The sequence below is a fragment of the Amyelois transitella genome, chromosome 8, assembly GCF_032362555.1.
Source record: "Amyelois transitella isolate CPQ chromosome 8, ilAmyTran1.1, whole genome shotgun sequence".
NCBI lineage: Eukaryota > Metazoa > Arthropoda > Insecta > Lepidoptera > Pyralidae > Amyelois > Amyelois transitella.
In genome coordinates, this window is record NC_083511.1 from 7,206,710 (window position 1) to 7,232,228 (window position 25,519).

General features: G+C 33.1%; 1 protein-coding gene across 1 annotated transcript; it reads right to left on the reverse strand.

Moving 5' to 3' along the window:
* Positions 1-287: 287 nt before the first annotated feature.
* On the reverse strand, positions 288-22,247 carry LOC106135042 (alkaline phosphatase-like). The gene is made up of 11 exons (XM_013335217.2): positions 22,119-22,247; positions 19,774-19,855; positions 16,792-16,933; positions 9,976-10,150; positions 7,936-8,114; positions 6,405-6,612; positions 4,298-4,474; positions 2,906-3,100; positions 1,247-1,441; positions 841-971; positions 288-521 (listed from the first exon to the last, which is right to left on the reverse strand). Exons 1-11 carry the CDS (start codon positions 22,210-22,212, stop codon positions 288-290), a joined length of 1,812 nt encoding a protein of 603 aa, XP_013190671.1. The 5' UTR covers positions 22,213-22,247.
* Positions 22,248-25,519: the final 3,272 nt, after the last annotated feature.

Below are 25,519 nucleotides of genomic sequence, written 5' to 3' on the forward strand. Positions count from 1 at the left end.
AATAATGTCGGCGCAGCCATGTTAAGTAAAAGTTTTACTTGATAAATATCTGTATGAGTATTATCAAGAGATTAACAAAATAAAAGTCATAGAAATTCTTACGATTTTATTTTTATTTACACACATATTTACAAATTATGTCTAACATGTTTTAACTACGATCGTTCTCTGTACAAAAAATATAATTTTAGACATGATTGCATCATGTGCGCGAATTTAGGTATAAGTTTGATATTTGTGAAATAAAACTAACAAATATTGTGATAAAACTATGGTGCTATAAGAAATCAATTTATCATGAACCAGATTGATATAAATGGAATAAAGTTGAGTTGGCAGAACATAAGGTAGCTTTTGGTAATAAGATTAGCGGTTTGCGGAGCGGACGATCGTTGGGCTCGTTCGTCTGACATCACACTCGACGCTACTACTATTCGGCGACCGCTGCTACCGTCGGTTCTTGTTTCGTCTGCCGCTGAAATACTGCTCACTTCGGGTGGGACGCATTTGGGTAGCTTTACCTATGAAAAAATAAAAAAATCGTTAGAAAAAAATTCTAAGCTTTCAACTATTTCTTTCTTTATTCTGCTACCAATATTCGGAAATGAATATTGTCGTTTTTTAATCTATCTCTCATTAACTTTGTTTCAGGGCCTAGTCCACTTTCCTACGCGACCAAATTTAACAATATTATAAAATGACAGTTTCAATTACAAGCACTGGAAGAAAATTATGGTAATGGTATTCACTTGTTCAACTTTTGTTCTGTGTTCGTATTAGGTATATACATTATGCATTCACTTAAATATTTCTTATGAATTTAAAACAGCTCGTGCTTACAGGTGGTTGGGTAAAGTTGGTCTTCTCTTGACATCTCCGGGAATGGTGTGCAAAGCAGGCGGCGTACGCTATGGCGTGAGGAATATAGCTTTGTTCCACGACGCCCGTAAATAAAACTGTTGCCATTGGTCCTGCAAAAAAAGTGTTAGTAAGCTGGATCTTAATCTGGCAAATTAATTTTTAGTTAATTCAATGTTCAGAAGGGAAAAATCGTACAAAAAGCATGACATAAAAAAGTCCTTTTTCTTTCGAATTTCATTAAAATATTGCAGGTACTATGAAGTCAATGCACAACTGTAAAATGCATCTAAACTGACACAAACCTATCTCATAAATTGCACTAAAACGTACGAAACCAGAGACAGCTCATTTTTACAGTCACAGTATGGAGCACTTAGTAACTCACCTAAGGCGTAAATCGGCACGTCCTCTGCTCCGTGCGTCGCCCATTGCCTCGGCACGGCTGATGCATGCACCGCGTCAGCTGCAGACGCAGTGGAGTTTAGCGGCAACGCCCGAGGCTCCGAGTGGCCTGGTCCCGTGCCATAGAGTAACGTGGTGTATCGCAACCCGTCTATATCTGACGCCACTGTGTCCGCACCTTTAGTTATAAGCAAATATTAGATACAATGTTAATTTCTATTAATTCGTGTGCAAATGTTGAAAAAAATTGGATTTAATCAAATTTAACTCGTATGAAGTCGATTTTTTTAAAGTATCATATCTTTTTAATTTAAGTTGGTATGAGTCTTGTTTCTTAAAACTTCCGTTATCCAGATAAATGTATCCGAATTGACAAGTTGTAAGTTTTTATGCCACTGCATAAAAACTTACAACTGATCAAATCAAATCATCCCTGATCAAACACTGATGTCAGTTAGTGAACTGGCATCAGTGTTTGATCAGGGATGATTGCGGAATATAAGAAGAAAGTGGCTACTGCAGACAACCTATGTTCTGTATATATCTGTATTTGAAACTACGGCGCCACTGTTTCACGGAGCAATGAAATCAGTTTTTAATTGTTGGCCCAATTTTTAAAGTTTTGATATTTTATGTACGACGAACTCAATTTTTTACACTTTATTTTGCTTTGATAGATCTTTACAAATTTTGTTACAGTGCCAAATATCTATTTATTCTTATTTAAAATTTAAAAAAATCATTTGTATGTAATTTAATTTGATAGCTGTCAAAATGAGCTTTTCGTTCGAGCTCTTTTTATTAGAACTCACAATTGAAAAGACGAGTTTATTTGATGATTTTGTTATGATTTTATTTCGTAGCTATTATTTTCATTAAAAAAGAACTAATGTTTTTTGTTAAAATCTGTCATAGAATTATGACAATACAATTGAAGTACCTTACTTATTACTATCATACATACATACATACATATGATCACGTCTATATCCCTTGCGGGGTAGACAGAGCCAACAGTCTTGAAAAGACTGAATGGCCACGTTCAGCTATTTGGCTTAATGATAGAACCGAGATTCAAATAGTGACAGGTTGCTAGCCCATCGCCTAAAAGAGGAATCCTAAGTTTATAAGCCTATCCCTTAGTCGCCTTTTACGACATCCATGGGAAAGAGATGGAGTGGTCCTATTCTTTTTTGTAATAGTGCCGGGAACCACACGGCACTATTACAAAAAAGAACTATCATATGATATAGAATTCAGTAAAACATTGAAGATTTGTCAGCGATTTGATCCCTTACTAACTAATAAGTAAGTTGGCTAGTTACTGCCTAACAGTTAATCCCAGCTGGTGCCATTAGATAAGGTAGCTATATAGTATTCGAGTCACTATATTTGGGAATTTCGTACATTTGAATCAATAACTATTGATATTACTGTAACTGTTGAGAGGCAAGGCTTTGGAATCGTTTATGTGAAGGCTCTTTCGAATACTCTTGTTTATATTCAACAAGCTTTCACTAGTTATACGTAGGTTCGATTTCATTTCAGCTATTTTTTGAGAACGGTTTTTGATGAAAGGTAAGATACGGGTATAATCTAAACTGGAATAACATAATAGTACTTTTTATTCAGAAATTCTTACCCAACACAGGATGCCCTCTTGGCGTCTTTTGACCTCCGAAGGTCATCACATGCCCGTGGTCTGCGGTGACGACTATCAAAGTTTCCGTAGGGTTGACCCTCTCTAAGGCTGCCAGCAAAGCAGTTTCTAGTTCCAAAGTTTCGTCTAAAGCTCTGTACGGGTTATTGTAGTGATGGGCATGGTCTATTCGGCCACCTGTTAGCAACACGAAATTAGAATTTTAATTAGGTAATACCTTATAATATTATTTCCTAATTCTACAATTTACCTTATAATTAATTAGACGTGCCTTTATGAGCAAATATCGTATTCAGTTAATCACTATAATAAGTATACAAAGCTTTCAAAGACTGACAGGCCACGTTCAGCTGTAAGCTTAAAGATAGAATTGAGTTTCAAATAGTGGCAGGTTGTTAGCCCATCGCCTAAAGAAGAATCCCAAGTATAAGCCTATCCCTTATTATATATAGCATTTGTACTTATATAAAATGGCTTTGTTAAAAAATAATACGTATATTCGTATAAACAAAGTATAGTTTTAGAACAAATTTAATGTGGTATTTATCAAAGAACACTTTGACACTTTCCGGCGGTGTACTGTTTTATGAAACAAAGTCCTTCGACGCGCACGTCTGTCTGTTCCGAACCGCTGAACGCATCGTGTCTCATGCAGCTTCCACTATTATTTACAAAGTATAAGTACAAGTCAAAACGAGCGAAGACAAATACAACAGCTTATTCCTATTTAAAAATAGCAGCGATAATCAAAAATACCATCTGTCACGACACGAAATACCTTTTAAATATATTCATCCTATGAATCAAACATGAGAAAAAATATTTCTGGAGCAATATTTTGCCTAAAGGGAGAAAGTGAATTAATGTTAAGGAGGCCTTAAACGTACGTGTGAATACCATTTGCATATCTCTACCAAAATCACAAAAAATACACGATTTTACGTGCATTTTTTGTTTACATTTGCGCTTTATATTAGCATCGTAAAGAAAGTTTACGAACCAATTTTCTTTACATTGTACATACACTTTTTTAAAATTGTGTACATACTTGCCTACCCATTTATTATAAACTTAAACAGAAAAACAAGAAAATTTTTTAGTCGAATTATAATGTAAAGAATAAGAGTTTTTTTAGGCACATGAGATTCAGAATGAATGATGATGATGAATTAAGACATTAAATTCAGCGAAATACGCGTATTTCAGTTTTACATGAATATTACTTTTTATTTTGCTACGTTAATATAGTACGGTGTAAAATATTTTATTTGTTACGAAGGGGCCGGAGCCATGTGTTGTAGTTTATTCATTGTTATTAAAAATACTTTTTCAATTTAATAGATTACTTTATTTTCCAATAATAAGTTCTCATACCTTCGAGCAATAAAAAGAATCCTTTGTCATTCTTCGTGAGTATCGACAGTGCTGCTCGTGTCATATCAGCGAGGGATGGGTCGTCGGCTTTTACAGCGGCCCCAGTAGTTCCATCTTCAGCGTCCGTTACTGCGCCTCGTTCAGCATTGAACTCCATGTGGGAGTACTCGAATAAACCTGAGAGAGAAATCTATGTCTGAACCATAGAAAGCTTATTTAAATATAATTTGGTCTTGTTCGGACCACGAGCTATAAAACTTGGTCGACCACTTGGTCTTTAAATTTATTTAGCTTTAACCGTCTTTTGTGTCTCCAGTTTATGTTAAAGTAGGTTAATGGTGTGGTAGTAGTGTTTAATGGTGTGGTCAACATACATATTAGATTTTTATATCATATTGGATTGCATCTATTGTCAGTTGTTTAGAACTGGTCGAAAGAAAAATAAAAGAAAATAGCAATTATGGTATCGTTGATGTGAAAACCATAGTAAAGATAATGAAATTTGACACCATGGTGTGCAGTATCATATTCTAACTTGAAAGATGAAGAAACATGAAAGTAACACAGTATTAACAAAGTTATAATTGAACGGACCTGGATCAGCTAGGCCAAACCACAAAAGTAACTGTTAATCCTCATTATTAACAATTCAAATTCCGATTAGGTCGTTTGTGGAGCTAGATTATAATGGATTACAGGATTAGTAAGAGGCAACCGTGGTTATGACAATAATTTGACTTATAGTTTAACGGATACTTTTGGTACCAATCATACTCGTATATATATAAATCGAGGATTTCTTTTAAGAAGTTTGATAAACTTGCCATCTGTTTGTTGGTTGTGTTTATTATCGAAAAATATACTAATGGAGTTTTATTATCGAAAAACCTCTTTGATATCACAATATCTGAGAAAAGCCGGTTTTTTTTGGTATCATGTCCAACTGTTTGGGAAACAATATTCAACTGTTTGATAGAGAGATGTTATTGAGAGTGTGACAAGTTTCTAGGCCATCGCCATAAAGAATAGTTACAAGTTATTTTGACATTGTGAAAAGCATTTGATGGTATTAAAGAGAATTTTCGACACTTAAGACAAACTTTTGCAACGCAAGAGTTTTATAGAAATTGGCATTACGGAAATTCATTTTTCATCCAATCGTCATTTCCTTAGCTTAACATTTCGGGATGGTCATCAGATTTTGAAATCGCTTTTATACATAAAATAGAAAACAAAAAACGCGCAATAAACCCTTTCGCTAAAAATCTGTTTACCAAAGATTTCCTTCAGGAAATTTACAAATGCCAAGTTAGTCTTACCCTTTCACAAAGTCCATAATATTATGCACACAAAAGATCCAAAATTCTATAATGAGTTTGCCGAGTTTGCAAATTACATTGAATGTATTTAGTAGCGGTGTAACAACATCCCTTTTACTTTGCTTTTGTGGGGTTTCCGCAACAAATAATAACAATCAATATTATAATTGCCTTTGAATGGATAGAATATGCTTCCACAATTCAAACAAATCATGTTGGCTATTATTAGATGGTAAATAAATATAACATGAATTGCCTTATCATTTCCCCCCCGCTTCGTTTTTTTCCGTAAGTGCGGTAGTTTAAGCGTGAAATTGTTACAATCAAATAAACTTATTTTCCCAATAATATTCGTTGGGATATCATGAGCACGACAGTAGTATCAGTTACGTTTGCGAGGAGAAAAAATATTGATCAATAAAAAATATACCTTTATCAATAAGAATAGTTTATACATAAACTACATCTCTGCCGGTCTTTTGTCAGATCCAGGGCTTTTTCCCAAGAGTACCAGATCTGTGCCAAATATAATCAAGTTCGTTTTTGTTTAGTCTTAAATACCCTGTTTTCGTTAATAAAATATTTTGAATTTTGAAGTAAGGCGTGATATCTTGGTCTTAAGCCTGTAAGTAAGTAAATGTTTACTGTTCTGTGATGTATACTAAAGGAAGTACATTACCAATATAAAACCGCAGTATAGTACAAAGGCGGGCTTATCCCTAAGTGGGATCTCTGTCAACCTGACAATAAGGATCGCATATAAAATATTTTGTCTCAATAAAACTTACCTAAAACATAATCGACGGATCTAGGATCGAGTTTAGCCAGTTGCTCCCTTGAGTAAATGTACTGGGCCCGTAACCGCCGTCTCTTCTTCTCCCTCGCCCAGTCTTCTGCGAGGTTCCTACCGTCTAGTCTTCTACCTTCTCTATTTGGATGCTCGGGATCTGGGGTGACGTTTGGAATGAAATGCCGTCTTCCCCCACCCATGATCACCTGAACAGATTTATAGGATATATAATAGAATTAGGTAAAGCATTAATATTATTGAAATAAATAAATACATATTTTTCTGCATTGTTGAGATTCTTGCAAAGTTTTGATGTAAAAAAATTATCCTGGTTAATTTTATATCCTTAAGTGATCGTTTTCCTTAGAAAACAAATTACACTTATAAAATCGTTTGTTATTGTAATTGTTTCAATTTACTGTTTAAATAATACGTTTTCTTTCCTTTCATTTATATTATTTTCGATACCTATTTTTTTTACTAAACCCTTTTTAAAAACAAACTCTTGTTTTTAAAAAGGGTTTGTTTTTAAAAAGGGTTAACATTATTTATCGTATTTTTTCTTTTCTTTTTTACTTTTTTCTTTTTTTTTTTCTACCGAACTCTTAACGCATAGTAAACAATTCCATTCTTAAATATACAAACATATACGAGCAAAAAATGTACACCAAGTAACATAAGAATCGGCAACCATAAACGGAAATAAGGACGTTGTGAAGCGAACCAAAACTACAACCGTTTGGAAACAAAATATAACTGTCGTAAAGATATAATCGCAGAAACTTGTTATTTCTATTTCATATTTATTGTGCGTTTAGACAGTTTTACGGTTCCTAACAGCTAGGGGTGAATTTTCAGAGAGTATTTGGAAACAACAATAATACAACTCACGAAATAAGGTGTGACAAGGTGTCAAATAAAACCCTATATTTATTCAACGACAACAATCATAAAGTGATTTATAAAGTTTGGTATTTAACTTGAAATCTGTGAAGGTGTGTACGACTGAATATAACCTAGCACATTTAAATCGGTTAAAATATAAAAGAGATGGTTACAAATTTCAATTCAAGTTTAATACCATTAGGGGACATTAACAATGGACTTAAAAGGTAACAAAAAATTAAGTTTATAACAATTGTCTTCTTTTCTCTCTTTAGCCTTTGTTTCAACGTAATACTTATCAAAGCTCGTACCCTCAGAAAATTACATTATTAAATCGAAAGAGACAAGTCAATTTAGCGTACCTATCTATCAGCTTATCATTTTGTTGATGCGGTACACTTTTTCTACAATCTTAGAGCAACGCGGGCTTCCGCCAGTTACTCTATACTCGTATAAGGCTTCAATAAACTGTCGATAGCAAAGTATCAACGACCTTACTGTCTTTTCGGTGATCTTTTTGGTGGTTAGTATTACTAGATCCTTATAGATTTCGTTAATATAAAAAGCGCCAATTCGGACAGCCGATAAACCGTACATTTCTAGATTGTGTTATTCTTAAAATCCTTAAATGGCATATTACTTACATTAATACTTCTCCCCGGCTCGTTTTCAACAAGTTGCAGGGCAATATCTTTGCAGTCCTTCCTCACAGTGGGAGGCACCCTACTGTCATCTTCCCAGTAGCGGGAAGGCGCGTGCGCATATAGAGCAGCAGGCGTGGCATGCGTAATTCTAGATGTTGTTACTATGCCGCTAGATTTTCCTATGAAAAAAAATAATAATTCATGAAATTCATAAATACATACATTAAATAAGGTCTAAGAAGGGCAAGCAAGCAGATATTATATCTTTTCACTTGCCACAATCCTTACATATATTATATTTCACTTCCTTCACATTCTAACTCTGTTCATCCGAGCTCTCTCGTTTAGGATTCTCCTGATCTGGCTTTATAGAATTAATTTTGCATAAAGGTCTACAAATATACTAATAAATGACTTTAGAAATAGGTTACACACAAAAGGCGGGCTTAGAAATTCAGTAATTATTCAACGGTGAACCTCGACTTTCTAATATTTATCGTTGGAAATCCCGCGATGTAAGTTGGTTGTTGGTTCCAAAACAACTAGAATATGACATTATAGACATCTTAATAATAAGGTGCCGTATGGTTTCCGGCACATTAGAATAGAACCACTTCATAAGAAATATATATTTATTTATAATAAGGCAATGGGTTATTTATTATACTATAACACTTGCTAAGCTTTTTTGTATTTCGAACAGAAAATCTAAACATTATTTATGTTGTGGTTTTGTAAATATTTTGTCAAATATCGACTATGCTAAGAGAATATGAGTGTTGTAATGAATATCCACAAGATAAAAAGCTTTCGTAAATACCTAGTAAAGGTGAGGATGCTTCCCGACTACCGGATAATACCGCGCTGTGATAGATTTATGACCTCTGAAATATCCTGTGAGGTTATTAAAAGCAGGTGGTGCAGTGTTATAAATCTTATTATATTAAACATTATTAAAGTAATGTTAAGATACTTGAAAATAAAATGCTCATATAGAAATCTCAAGCAATCAATGTTTCTTTTTAAGTTACATAACTTTAATAGGTAACAGATACTTTTACGGTAAAGGAAAATCTGAGGTAACCTGCACGTTCAGGCAATTGGATGAATTACCATGACCCAATATCAGTTAGGTTACCTTGCAATTTTTTGCGGGTAAAAACCTAACTTTACCACTTTCAGGATCAAGCAAGTGGCTAACTTTATGGTGTGTGGCCATTTGTGCATAACTACAGAGAAATTACTATTTGAGGGGGAAAAACATCCAGTCAAGTCCAGAAAAAAGACTTGACTTTATGAAATCACTGTTCTGGCCGCGACTTCAAAACACCCTAAATTTTTACTAATTACTGCAAAGTTAAACGAAAATCTAAAAATATTTAATAACTTGATATAATTAAATTTTATTGGTGCAATAAAGAGTCTGCAAATAAACAAAAAAAACCCGTTCAGTAGTTTTTGGGTGAAAAATAACAAACACAGGTCCTTACCAACATTCGCATTTATGATATTAGTTGGATAGGTAGGAAATAATAATTAAAGTACCTAAGGTAAGGCAATATTAATTGACGTTCATGTTATAACCTATGTTGAAATTAATTCAAGAAGCTAAGGTAAAAAAAAATATTTTTGAATACGTCATTGATTTTAATTAATTTTGAGATTTTTATCTCTATGAGGAGGTAAAAATCTTAAAATTGATAAATTAAGTAAAAGATCTTCTCAACTTTGTCACATGTCTATTTCTTGAAAATGGTAATTTATGTTCCTGTGTTTTTTACTGGTTTTTGTATGTACTAATGTACATATAAAATTTCGCCTCTTTCCCGGAGAGGAAAGCAGAGAATATATAGATCTCCACTCCACTTGCCATGATCCCCGAGCAGTTCTTTCGCTTCATCCACATTCATAACTCTCTTCACGTAAGCTCGTCGCTTATAGGTACTCTTGTCCGGAAGTCAGAACGCCCTTTGTCCACGATTTGATGACGGTACGTTTTTAAGTCCTGATGCACATCAGTTACTTTAATTACAAACTTACCTGCTTCATGAGCCCAGTCTATGAGCGACGTGACCTTGGAGTGTATAGTAGAGGCACAGTTGTTGAATCGCCCTCCTGCATCCAAGCCTAAGGTTTCGAACCTGGCTTTGACTCCACAGAGCAGAGCAGTAGCGCATGCTGACGATTCGCCTGTTTGGGCGTCTATGTTGTAAGTCTGCAGGAAAACGGATGCATTTTAACGAGTATTCATTGAATTACGTCTCTATTAAACGCAAGGTGGACTCTGTTCATCTGTAAGGCTTAATCAAAGAATTGAAATTAATGAAATGTATTCAATAAATTATATTAATAAATAAAGTTTTTGGGTGTAGCGAAAATCCCTCCCTAGTCATTTAGGCATTTAGTGTAATTGTGTTTTTAGCTTAGGTAATCTGTTTAGTTTTAGCTGTAAGTAAGCCATGTAAGGAAAGAGTACAAAAAAGAGGTTTTTAACCTAGGCTCACAAACTAATGTTGATTACATTCGTCTGAAAATTTATAAATAATGCCATCTTTAATGGTAGTCATCCTTTTTCGAATTCCATTTTCGAAAATCATTTTGGAAACCATGAAACTGTGTACAGAAATAATGTAAATAATGTATGTAAATAAATAGATCGTGCCAATATTAATGTTTCTGATGCAAAATATTGCGAAGCAAAATTATTCGCTTATACTTTGTGATATTGAAAACACATACATAATTATAATCATATCTATATCCATTGCGGGGTAGACAGAGCCAACAGTTTTGAAAAGACTTAAAGGCAGTGTGGCTTTATGATTAATACTAAACATAATAATTCATTTTATTTTTTGCTGCTCCATAATTATTTAAAACACTATTATTTTACCAATATGTTAAAATAAAACATTTAATACCATAAATACGTGTTTTCGCTTTAATATCAATAAAGCTCTTTATCATATCGTCAAAACCTGTTTGTAAGAAAGAAAGAAAGAAAGAAAGAAAAGTCTTTATCTGGCGTAAAAGGTAACATTTCACGTTGTTCATAAACATGGAAATATAAAAATTACATGATGCGACCAAAAGGGTTTTGACTCAGCATATGCATGTGTATGATGCGGTTACACAATGCGCTGATTTTCAGTGAAACGGAGTGAAACCTAGTATGGAGGACGCTTTGCCATTCAATATAAAGGATACAAATTAAAAATATTAATACAAACAAAATACTCGTATCAAGTAGACAGCGGTGTTAGGGCGTTTATATATCTTGAGTATGAGTTTGAATGTGACTATGTTCTTATTGTTACAGCGAAGTTAGACAAAAGGTAGGCAGAAGGAATCCATAAAAAGTTTCTTGCGTGGAAATGTAACATAGATATTTGCACACACTTTTGCATTTGCATTTGCATTATAAGTATGATAACACGTTAACTTTTAAAAAAGAGTAAAAAATAACGTGATGAACACTTAGAGTTTACAGGTAAATATAGAGTTCCAAGGGCGATTTAATTAGTCCAATATCTTTATTCAAAGGATGAAAATTGTACTTGGATCCCGGTTCAACGAAGTTACCATTCAACTCTTCTAACGTTATCTTTGAACTGATGAAAGATAGTAGTTATATTCATATTTTCAACTAAAAGATCTTAGGTGCCTTTAGCCATTTTATGGAAACGCTAAGACCTTCGAAGGAAATCTTATTGAATTCTAAAATACTCAGCAAATTAATATCATTCATCAATTATAAGGACAAAAACTGTGATAATTTAATAATCACAGTTTTCATGATTTGGCTCTGTCTACCCAGTAAAGGATAAATACGTGATTATACACAGTTTTTATCTAAGTATTCAAAATAAAAATGAAATATTTTTACCCTTCAAATCAAATTATTGAAACCGTCAAAACTACTCACAAATATGTTTCGTATGAGTTTTTAAATTCACACAAATGTGAATAATAAATGAATGAAGTAGGGTTAATCTGCGTTCATAGCACACAAACTGTCAGAATATTTAAAACTCATAAATGTTTTAACAAAAATATAGGTACTGCACATACAGGGTGACTTTTAATTCAACTGCATAAATTTAACTGTTAAGTGTACTCATATAAAGGATATTTAAAAACATTAAAAGAAAATTATCGGTTCATTTTAGAAAGTACGAAAAAAATAAAAGTATCAAAATCCACGATCCTAAATACGTCATATCACCCCGCCAGCCGGCGGAAAAGCGACGCGTAAGATAAGAGGTCAACGACACAATTCATTCAGCTGAGCGATCTCGACAACGCTGTACTTTACTTGATCTTGATACTAGAAAAATAATTTATTTTTCAGACATTTATTTACATGTTTAGTTTTAATTTCTTTTTGTAGTATTGGTTTGTTTTCAAGCGTGTGACGTAGTTTTTGAGGGTTTTTTAAATGTGAAAATGATGACGTTTAATTTATATAAAAATAGGCTCAAACGGCTCAGAAGCATGGGTATAGTATAGTATATGTTTAAAAGGATGCAGTTGTTTTAAATGTCACCCTGTATGTTTACATACAAATACATATAGTACATATGTTTTTCATTACATTTAGTTAGATGTAAAGATGTTAGTTTTTGTATACGAGTATACATACTGTCATAGAGATTATTGGAAATATTTTGCGATTATCTTACTTATTTATTAAAACTTTTTTGTACCAACAATGTTGATACTATGAGAGAACAACAAACTAAGTTTTAATGAATTAACTAGAGAACCCGTGGCTCTGCCCGCGTTAAGCAAAAATCCAGTTATTCCCTCGGGATATTTTGGCAATCCTATCTAAGTGCACCCTTGACCAAATAAGGAACCTGAATACCTAATTTCAAGACCCAGCGGTTCAGGCTGTGCGTTAAGATGTCAGTCAATCAGTCAGAGATTATCTTCAATTATATTTAGATATGTTTTAAAATTAAATTTTTATTGTGGGCTGGTATCAAACCATTTTGAGATTTTAGATGAAGTTATTATAAGTAATAATGCTTCTAGCGTTAAGTCCGTCTATTGTACCGTAAAGTTGTATTTTAAACATAAAAGTGTAAATAAATTAATAATGCATTCACGACTTAAATCGAAGAAAACGGTGGTTCTTTCACACAAATTATGTGTATTGTTAAAAGAAATAACTATTTAGTAGGAAAAAAAGGTCTCCAGAGCTTCGTTCTCTCAAAAAAAATTGTTATATTATGGAAAAAGGGTAATTGGTTTTTATATTAGGGTACTACGGTAATATCACTCGTAAGTACCATTCTTTATAATATAAGATTTAGGCTGTTCTATATCTTAGATTAAAGGAACAAATGAAAACTTGAAATCTTTGAAAAAATGTTTTAAGTTTGTTTGTAGATATTATTTACATGCTGTATTTAGCAAACCTAAGATGTTATGCAATGAGATAATGATTTATTATGATAGATCTTACTTAATACAAGTAAAGGCACATTTACATAGGCTCCTCTCCAGAAAGGTAAAGAAGTAATATTCACAAGTTTTACGTATGAAGGAAGATGTATGAAGGAAGATCTTACGTTGTAAAGTATTTTTTTAATATAGCTGTGTAAACTTTAGAAGAGTACCTACGTGTTACGTGTAATGAATAGATATAAGACTATATACTCAGAAGAAACACGTATTCGAGTCATCGACCTTTTTATCTTCATACAAAAACGTCGAGACGAGAGCAAATAACATACGCTATGAGATAGCTGAACAGGGAATAATATATTGTTTAATAAAAACTTTGTTGTAATAAAAATATTGTCTTCGTATAAAACCCTGAAGTTCTAGTATGTCAAAGCTCTAACAAAAAATGTAGGTACATGAATATTTAGGTAAAATTACAAAATTTAAGAATATGTCTTCTTTTCTATTATCTTTGTAAGAGACAGTAGCATTATACAACACTATTTATTATTCTAATAACATAAACATATGTTTATGTTATTAGAACACAGAATATTACCCGTAATATTATAAAATCTATTAAACAAATATAGGTAAGTGAATATTTAAATTCATAATAAAATCTTTTTAAGTGAATAATTACAAATTATTGTGCTCCACCATCTCCTGGAAATTATTCGTTGTATAAAATTGATTACACTTATAAACGCCTACAATCAACAATTTTTTAAAGAAATCTTTCTCTATATTTAATCAACAAAATAATCCTTGGAATAATATTTTTAGTAGAATTTATGAGATGAATGTTGGCATTGAGATTTTACTTTTAATTTACAAGTTTCGCTAAACTCTTGACACCTACAAGTTTTTAGTAGTAATTTTAACATATCTGTTGTTACGTAATTAGAATTCATATGTGTTTGCTTAAGATTAATGTTTGTTTAATGTATTTGGTAAGTTAAACAAAGACTTATTATGCTAAGAAAATTAATAAGCATCAAATGTGCTAGGTATACAGGCGTAAGATATATGTTTCAAAAAAGCGCTACCTGTCTGTTGACATCTCATCCATGAACTATGAATGAGTGTTGTATTTGACCACAAAGAATGCGACGAAGATTAGATGGTAATTTTTTGTAAATACCCGACTCTCTCTCCATCATAGGTAGACTCGTCCCTCCTGGTACCCAAAATAATAGGACGCAGCTAGAACTATCCCCAAAAGAATGACGACGATGTTCAGGTACACTCTGCTTTAGGGAAGACGGAAATTACCGAACGCAATGATATGATAAACGACCTTATCGTTTCTATAATGTGCTCATACCGCTACGTTTTTTGTAAAGTGGACGATTTCAGGGCTAAACCTGTGCGAATTAACTACACTACCCCCTTAACTACCCAGTCAGTTACTGGAAACTCGTCAGACCAACATTTATGTACAGAAATTATTAGGACCGGATTGTGACCGCCAAGCATTGGGAAAACAGCAAACGCAAACGGCAACGGCAAACGAGGAAACGGTACCTCCTCGTCTAAATTATTTAAGACTATAATTTAAAAAAAAAATAGTATTTATAATAAATTGTTGAAGGTTAAAAGCGTTCGATGTATTAATAGAGATTTAGTCAAGGCATATAAAAGACACTCATTTTGACATAAAATAAAATAATCCTTGGCTTGGTTCTGGGAGCCTTTGGTTCGTTCGTTCTGGGAGCGTTTGGTTAGTTGTGGAGTCTATAAGCAACGATAGTCGCTTTGTGTTTTTCACATTCAGTCACCTAAATGATGATAGACGATATTTTTTTTTCCTTTAAACTACAAACGGTGGGAGGTTATTAAAACATTATTAACAAGTATTCGTGTGTTGTAGAACCACTTTACTTTTTAGCAGCCCCTTATTACGGTAGAAAACTAAAATATATTTCTTAGTGAGATCTTAATTTGTAGTTCTGCCTTTAACCAATTGTGTTAAGTCCCATAAAAGAAGTATTTTATGTGTGCTACTTTCAACAATTTTTACCAATGGAAAGCTTTCAAAGAACACTGAAGATGGTGTCCCAAAAGCTCCAGTTTTCTCCTCAGAAGTCAAGTTCAGAGCTAATAAAAATACTTAGAAATGTCCTTATGTAACGGTAATAATATTTTACGAGAACATTTATTACATACAGATGACGACTTTGAATGTTCCACGAAGTTATGATTTATTTCCTTATCAATTTTATATAACGAAGATTCGCTTTACTGAATATATGACAAGTTTCTCAATTTATTTGAGGTATCAATCAATCATTATTTTGAAGATATTCATTTAAGAAATATTGGCTCCTGTATTCTCAAAGCTCAGATTGTAATAAAACGTAACCATATCTACAGTCTAATCTGCTAATCGTGAGTTATATGAACCTAAATCAGTACCATAAATAAGCGTAATTAAAAAATACTTTTAAATGAAAAACTTTATACCTACCATCTTAACTTTATATAAATTCAAGTGGTATAAACTCCAATTTATTTTAGGTACATCGGAAATGTATTGATCCAAACTCAATACATGGAGCCGAAATTTAGTCTTAAATTCAGTTATGCGATTTCAATGGGTACATCTCGTATAGAAATAACAAATTCTGGTTATTATTAACCGTAACTGTAACGTTTTGTGTTAGTTGTAACTTAGTTCAAAGGAGACGCGTGGTGTGAACTTCGGCCAAACAAGATGCACAAGCTGCAAACGTTGCAATGGGTAGTTTGAAAGTTCCTAGTTGTACTTTGACGTTAACCATTTACTTTAACACTGCACCAAACGTTGAAACTACAATTAGGATCTATCGGGTACTTTCTGTACCAGACACATTTTCTTGTATAATGGCTATTACGGTGTCAAATAAACTATGTATATAAATTTTATTGAAAGGAAAATAATCAAGTCTCATTCACATTTTTCATTCATTCATTAGTAACTAGAAACATTCTCCATTTAATGGCTATTCGAGTGATACATAAAGTATATTAACTTTATTGATCGCAAAGAAAACACGTTCACCTTCTTCAAAAGTGAATAGGACAGTTATGTAAACATCAACACGCAGCAGCCAAATGTATTGAATAGTTTAAGCTGAAATATTCCTAATTTGTAAAAATGAAGATGCTAAATTTCAATTTTTATAACTTCCTAGCGGTTTATTTTTATTTTGCTTTCTTTTAAAAGAGAACTCTCTGATATCAACGCATAGCCCTAACGGGTTCTTTAATATGTAGTTTAGGGGTGCACTAAGAAAGAACTTTCAGGAATTCCTGCTGTAATGCACATATAATATAAGTTTTTGTTTTACGTCGAAGTATTAATACTAAAAACATAAACGTGCAAGATCAATCAAAAAATTCGATTGTTTTTATATTATTTACCTTAGCTAGCGCCACAGCTGGAAATGTGTCCCAGGCCAGATCGGTGTCTTCCCCTGACTGGCCTTGACGTTGGCCCCGAAGAATCCTAGCAGCCGTCGCTGTCGTCAGGCTCATGCCGTCTCCAACTACCAAGATGATATTCCTGGTGAGAATTAAATGATTGAGTACCTCAATATTTTATCAAATTAAAATTACGGATGTTTGAGAAGACAGTCAAGAGTAGTCAAAGCAGAGGATTTTACATGAAAATATTAATTAATGTGTATGACACGTAAAAATGTGCACAGATCGTGATAATTTAAGTGGAAAGATGAAGACTGTTCCTAACTCTCCAACTAAAATGCGTAAAATAATGCTGATGCTGCTTATGCTTGGCTGAAAATGCATTTAAATTGATTTACCAAACCCAAACAGGCGAGTAATCTTTCTTTCATTTTCATCATAGCAGCCATAGGATGTCCACTGCTGAACATAGGCCTCTCCCAAAGATTTCCAGCTCGCTCTGATGGAGGCGACCTGCAGCCAACTTTCACTCTGATCTTTACTAAGTTCATATTCTTTATTCACTTCGACTGATCCACGATATCCTCTATCCTCATTATTAACCTACCTACTACAATATTTTCACAAAAAATAATTTAAACGTCGAACTTTTGTTTTTAAAGGGAATTGACGTGTACCTTAGCAAAAAATATAACAGTGTTTGTCATTTATTGGACTTGTGCAATTTTTTTTTATCTTTTCCAAAGTATTTTAACACATACCTACTACAACAGCGTATAAAAGAATGTACGATTTAATTCGAGTATTCATGCCATGTCTTGGTAACGTGCTTGGAATTGAAAGTGATGTACTTGAAATTATTTTGTCTATACATTCAAAACTTGGAAAATATAATTCACTTGATGCTGAAATAAAAATTTATTTATCTGTTATTATGATGCAAGATCTTCTCTTTTCCAAAAAGATTTCAAGTAAGTCTATTAAAATTAACCACATCAAAGTAATAAATTGAAATGCAAAAAGAGTATTTCAATTGACAGACGCAACGGTTCCATTTTTTCCGTGTCACTTAAATATAAATTAACTTTTACATTTCTGCAAAATTTTTAATTGATGTGTTGTTAAATTAATTCGCAGGTTCCAGGTAGCAACGAGGGTCGCTCCAACATTTGTTAATCATGAGATTGTTCAGGTTTACTTTGTCAGGCTAAAAACGTTTGAGGTAATTAGAACCTTATTTTAACATTCTGCTTTGATTACGGCCTTTTTGTGTATGCCTCATACTTACTTTATATCATACACGCAATGAGTAATTCAGTCATTATTAACATGAAAAAAAAACTTTTTAAGTTAAACGGTTTTATGTTAAACATACATTGCAATGTTTAATATAAATGTACTAAAAAGCAAAAAATAATAAAATAGATACAGTCGTGGGAATTATAAACATATGCATAGACTAGACTAAAATAAAACCGTGGGGCACGTCAATTGTCTACAAATTATAGTGATACACAAACAATACAAATATAAGAATCGTTTAATTCGTCGTTAGGCAGTTGGCCCGCAGACGGTGCGCAAATTACTTACTATTTTGCTGGCTAGCGAGGAATCGTTTCACTGCTCGTAGTTTGTCTTTAATCGACAAAACTTATGATAAAAGTACTACTCGCTCAACATTATGAAACCCTAAAACTCGCTTAATCGAGCTTGCTAACTTGTTTCCACATTCTAGCCCTACTTATCACACGTCCATCGTTGTCGGTTGAACAACTGCCTAATTATAGTGTAACATTACAAAACAAACATTTTAATCAACGATTGTAGACAATTGACGTGCCCCACGGTTTTATTTTAGTCTAGTCTATGCATATGTTTATAATTCCCACGACTGTATCTATTTTATTATTTTTTGCTTTTTAGTACATTTATATTAAACATTGCAATGTATGTTTAACATAAAACCGTTTAACTTAAAAAGTTTTTTTACCTATTTTTATTTTCTAGTTTTTAGTTTTTATTTCGCATTCTGTTGAGACCTTTCATTTGATACCCATGTTGATGGGATTGATAAAACCTAAGTTATCCGCCATTTTGTAGAGGCCGCCATCTTGGATTTCAATTTTTTATAGTATATTGTATTCTGCTTGTTGAGCCCTTTCATTTGATACCCATATTGATGGGATTAATGAAACCTAAATTATCCGCCATTTTGTAACGGCGGCCATCTTGAATTTATAATGATAATGAATAAACATAATTATATTGTCACCAAAATCCAAAGTGTATACAAAATTTCAGATTAATCGGTTGACAGGAAGAGGGTGAAATTTGAATTACTAAATTTGACCCAAGAATAAATAAAACAAACGGGGTGAGCTAAATAAAACCGTTTAAAAAGATACAGTGTAATGCATTGAGGGGTAAGAGTATAAAAATAGGACAGTTTTCTGCGCCTAAAAAGGCAACCATACCTATTCACGTGTTTTTATATTTATATTACTCATACCTACAAAGTGTATGCATTTTACAATAAATAAAAAGTACATTCTAAGTGAGTAGTGTGTAGAAAAAACCAAAAGAAACCATACATAAATAAGTCTTTAACTTTTTTCTTACGTCTTATGGTCTTTGGGCAGGAAGCCGCGAAAATTTATCTAATACTAGAGGCCACCCACGACTTCGTCTGCGTGGAATCAATCCCGTGGAAACTCCGGTATAAAAAGTAGTATATATGTTATTCTGGGTTTTCAGCTACCTACATACCAAATTTCATCGTAATCGGTTCAGTATTTTTTGCGTGAAATAGTAACAAACATCCATACTGACATACTCACAAACTTTCGCATTTATAATTTTAGTAGGATTAGATTGTCGAATCAAACCCGAAAACCACCGCCTCGCAAAATACATTTACCTTTTAGCTACTCGTATAAACGTCTATGTACATATAACTAAAAGCGATGCTTTTTTACTCACTTTGCCACAGGATTTTTGTCTGTTGCGTATTGTAGTCGCTTCTGTAGCGTTTCCTGTGCTTGTGCGTACCAGTACTGGCGATCTGTAAAGAAGAAAACAAAAAAAAATCTAATTTTATAATAATTTCATAGCCAATTAAAGAGGCAAGTCGTTATTCTAAGTTTTCAATTCTCTTATTTGATTGAAAACTATAAAAATTCGTATTCATCCTGCCATATTCTTAAAATCGAATCAGGATAAAAAATCATCATCAGTAATCTTCAAACCGTTTCAGGTTCGACTTCATCGTAATCGGTTCAGTAGCTTTCAAATATTAGTATCATTAAAATATTAGTATTTATAAGAATAAATAAATAGTTAAGGAATTATAGTCAATTGTTTGTTTTTCCTATGGGGGCTAGTAATGCGTGCTCAATACTGTGGAATATTCTGGAATGGTAAATGCACCTTGTTATTAATTTTGGATGTAGTGACGACTGCTTACTCGCTACTACTGTGCTCGTTATTCAAGAATTATAAATTTCAACAGTAGTTACCGTCGACTTAGCGCCTTGCAGATTAATAAACTAGACCGAAGTGAAATATACTCGTATGTTCGTGACTGTATATGCTAAACTTGTAGTGTCCATATAACAGCTGCATTGCCCTCGTTTTTTAGATGTCGCGTCACTACGTTTGGATTCCGGCCAATATGGCGTTAAATGATAGCATTAACAGCGCACTAAGCAGTTACATTATATACAAATGTTTTGTACGAGGTATTTTATAGTTATTATGGGGGCTAGTTGTATGTTTTTATGTTCATCCTAAAAAGCAGTAAGAGTAGAAGAGCGTTGAAGAAGAATAATATATTTTTTTACCTATGTGTAAAGTTTTTATCCTTAACCATTATTAAGTAAGAGTGGGACTTCATACATACGTTTCGGCGACAACCCGTCTTGGAATTGTTGTTAGTCATTTTTATGAGCATCTTTAGTCATCTTAGATATCCACAAAAAGTAATGAAATCTTTATGCTATAGGTACTGCAAAAAAATAATAGGACAAAAATTTTAAGTATCTAATTTATACTTATTCCAGTGAAATAACATTGTCCCAGGCAAAATCTCGTTTCAAATTACCAAAAACAGCTACATCCAATTTTATGTTTGTACCACGAGTAATGGTTTACAAATATTTTGAATTGACTAAAAACTAATTTGTATGTGCGAAAACCGTATTAAAATAAGGTTTTGAGCAAAATGGATACTTACAGGAAAACCAATTTTATTAGTAGAAAAATAAGATCTTTATAAGATAGCCTAATATTATATAATTTAGGAAATTTATTATAATATATATAATTTAGGAAATTTATTAATACTTATGTCGAATAAAATATGCAAAAATAGCTTGTGATCTAAATTCTGGTAGTCATAGCTCGATTTGTTGCGAAGCTCGTAGCGCTTTCGTAGCAAATCTCGTAGCGCTTTTGTAGCACTTTGTAGCAAAGTTCTTAGCACACCGTATTGTACTTACGTAGCACGTTGTTTTATAGTCTATGCTTACCTATAGTTTGGAAAGTATGCGCGGTAGCAGCAATACAGCAAAGAGTTCAAATCATAATTATATATAATTTCAGTATAAGAATATTTTGACCCAAATAAAACAATTAGCGTCTAATACCGAATATGTACGATCATTTGTTACCAAATGTCATGCTCAGATTATGTATTCAAGTTCATTATACATTTCAATGTTTCTGAAACAAAACGATACAGATAAAATCCCGCGAAACCTTCCATTAATATCCAAGGTTCCCGCATTTAGTTCGTTAATCTTGCGTCAGTCATTAGTCACGTCTGAACCACAGGAATGCTTTTTCATGTAATGGATGACGTTTGCTCAAACCTCACATTGTCCTATCTTCATTACGTTTGCTACGTAGGAGATTCTTAATTAGCGCTTACATAATTTGTTACCTCTGTTATGATAGCGTACTTTCGATGGTGCTCTCAGCTCAGGTTTACGGGGTCCGCTTAAGTTTTTGATAATATCTTATAAGTTATTGTCATAGTTTATGGTGTTGATGGACAAGTTTTGAGATCTTTTGTTTTTAAGTTACAGCATATTAGACAGGTCTTATTTAATACAATGAAACAAAATACCGACTCATTGATCTCTTTGCCAAACAGTCGTACTCGAGTAGCCGAATCCGCGGCTTTACCACATGTCCTCACATTATAAAATATAACAAGCAATCGTGCCAATTATTTCACGATTAAGTACCAACACAGATATTTAACCTTATCTACGAAGCAGTTACACAAGCATAATATTTTTACACTATGATCTTTAATCACTTACCATAAGGTTCCTTGACCTCAGCTTTCTGCGGCGCCGGCAACACGGTCGTACTGATCGTGGTCAACATGATCACGATGCAGCACCAAGCACTCATGGTTCACAAGCCACATGGGTGCAGCATTAGATTCCAGGTGTCTTCAAGAAGATCCTAAATCGTGTTTGGAGATGTCGCCACATCGGAACGACGTGTAATGTTCTTATGTTCTGCAACAAGAAAATCGTATTTAAATTCAGACGGCCTCTGTGGCGCAGCGGTAGTGCGCTTGTCTGTGACACCGGAGGTCCCGGGTTCGAATCCCAGCCAGGGCATGATGAGAAAAGAACTTTTTCTGATCAGCCTGGGTCTTGGATGTATATCTATGTATATAAGTATTTATTATAAAATATAGTATCGTTGAGTTAATATCTCGCAATACAAGTCTCGAACTTACTTCGAGGCTAAATCAATCTGTGTGATTTGTCCCGTATATATTAATTTAATTTCGAGAATAGATAAAATACTGACTTTTGTACGACTCGTTCTTAGATAAGAATTTATTAAAGATTTATTTCGACCTCTAATTGCAGTGTCGAATCCATAATAATGCTAACTTTAGTAAATCTCTAAGTCAGAAGCCATTTTATGACAATTATTAATCAGTGTTTTTTTTGGGTAGTGGTAGTTACTATTACCAACGACAACAAACATTCACTCGTATATTTATTCAGACATTGATTTTGCTCGAAATTTTGTGGTAGTGAAGTGAATTACCTAAGTTATGGTAAGATCTTTTAATTAAGAAGAGCTTGTGTCAATGTTTTACTACGACTTTATTGCTTATTAAAAAATTTCGTGTTAGAAAAAACTGCTAAAAAATTACTTGAAATATGATATAAACGTTATCATTTAGATAGTTGTATTAAAAATGAGTAATAAGCTTTTTATCAATAAGTTACGATTAAGAGTGTCTTTTTAGGCTTTTTGGTAACTGAAAATATTTTTCTGACAAGAATAATTATTAAATAAGTCTTTTTACTTAGTGGTTTTAATTGTACACGACATTATCGAAAAATTGATTGCTACCTTTGAAATTCCTGTGTCGGGTAACTTTCGTAATCTATACTCTCGGATACGGAATTCGATACTGTTTTTGCCGCTATTATTTTTATTTTTGGAAAAGAGTATCATATTTTTAGCGTTGAGCCTTCCTGTGCATAAATACTTCTTGTTATTTTGATTGCGTATAAATATGCTTAGTTGTTTATCGCAAATCTTTTGACAACAATACTAGTTTTGTAAAGAAGGTGTTAATTACCCTATTTTTACAGCGTCTTTTTGTAGTTTTAAAATATTTAAGGGAAAGTATGTTAAGTAGATAAAATGTGAAGTTTGTAAGCACAAGCAGGCATTTCAATTTCGCAGCTGGATTGTTTTTTGGAATTTATATGTAATAGTGCACGAGCAAAGGACATTAATAAAAAAAAAAATTAATTTCACGTGCGTAAATTCGCAGCGGTGTAGTTTTAAATACTGCAACTGATCCTGAGCCAAGTCGTGATATATATTCGTACTTATCTAGTTCAATGGAGCTATTAACTGGAACAGATGTGAGCTTTAATCACTAAAGTTGTATGAAATTCAATCGGTTCCCGACAATTCCTGGCATGGAACTGCCCAGCGGGTAGTAAATGGTGCATTGTGCTTCTCTAATAGATTTCGCCCATGAGATGAATGTTTGATAAATCGTGGCGCATCATGGAATTGGACCCGTCATTCCGTATTGCTACTTGCTTTAAAGTGTTGGTAGGCTGTAAAATGAACAAGACACCACAATGGTGTTTTGTCTCATTTGTGGTGTCCTTGGCAGAAACTTTAGATATATCGGTTTTAAGCAAGACCAAATTTTTCATAAAATGTTAAAATGTCCTATTTTAGTGAACGTTTAAATCTTTAAGCGAAAATTCTTCAAGAGAGGGATGGACTTAAATCTATCTTCTGTCTATGTAAATATATAAGGGAAGAAAGTGAGTGGCTGACTGACAAATCTCTGGGTCTAGAGACTTTTAATTTAGCATGTAACCTACACGTTTATTTCCCGTGGGGGATGGTAATTATGGTGGTTTTTAGTTTTACGCGGGCGGGGCCGCGGGCGTCTTCTAGTATGTTTAAATATAACCATCTTGCTCCGAAAACACACAAAACAGGTAACGAGAAATATTGAGATTCTAGTAACTGATAATACTTGGAATCCTGCGGCAGGAGACGTCGAAAGTTGTGTAATATAGTACCGTCAGTTTGAAAACATACGGGAATTATCGCTAATTTATAGCACGCCCAAGTTTGCAGTTAAGGAGATATAGATCGTAAATTTCTTGTACAGTTAACATGGCTGCTTCTCCTGTTTGTTTATTGACTTGTTTTTCTTACTCACTTAGTAATGTCGTAAATTATTTGCTCCATTTACCTATTGATATTTTTTCATTCTACCAAAACTTGTTTCAAGAAAAATATATTTATTGTATATCATTTTGTTAACATGTTATGTTTTGATTTACTTATGATACCACTTGAAATCAAAGCTATCATTTAAACATGCCTTCCTAAGAAACAACTTACATACCTACACAGCTCGTTATTGTGTTTGATATAAAACATAAACCAGTGTTATTATCACAAAGAGTTGTCAGAATGTTTTTTGATGTTTAGATACGAGATATTGTAATGATTTTTATTAGCTAAAATATGTTATGGCATGTAACTCAATGATTGTATTCTTTTAGGAAATTTGGAATATTTTCACCACACGTATGTAGAAGTAAATTTTCACTTTTGAAGGCAGGAGTTTACCAAAGCCATTTAACATGAAGTGGCCCCTGTAGGAATTGGAAAAATATTGTGTTCTTTTATTTCGCTTTTTATACTTACGTACAAAATCATGGAGTTGCTGTTTTCATTTCCAATCCTTGCCTTTGTTAATCCTATTCGTCTGTTAATTCACATTTAAATAGACTTGCAATAGACACTTCCTTTATAGGTTTTGTGAAGTGACCCCACCTTGAAATGCAACTTTCATTATTTTCATGTCTCGTATTATAAAACAGTGAAAAAAATAAAAGCAAAGTGACACCAGGTTGAAGAGAATTTTGATACTTAAATCTTGCGCATAGTTTAAAGAACTTTGGTAAAATTCCTACCTGAACTCTTTAGATAGCCACAACTTTAATGACATCCTTTGCAATTTAGGACAGCAAGATATAACCAAATTAAAAACTAAATGCTTTTTTTCCTAGTTTTTATCCATGTTCCATGTTTGTTCCCATGTTTATATCAAAAGGTTGCACAATGTTACCAGCATAATTTAATATTATAAATGCGGAAGTTAATGCGTACCTATCTATGTCTGGTTTATTTTACGAAAATT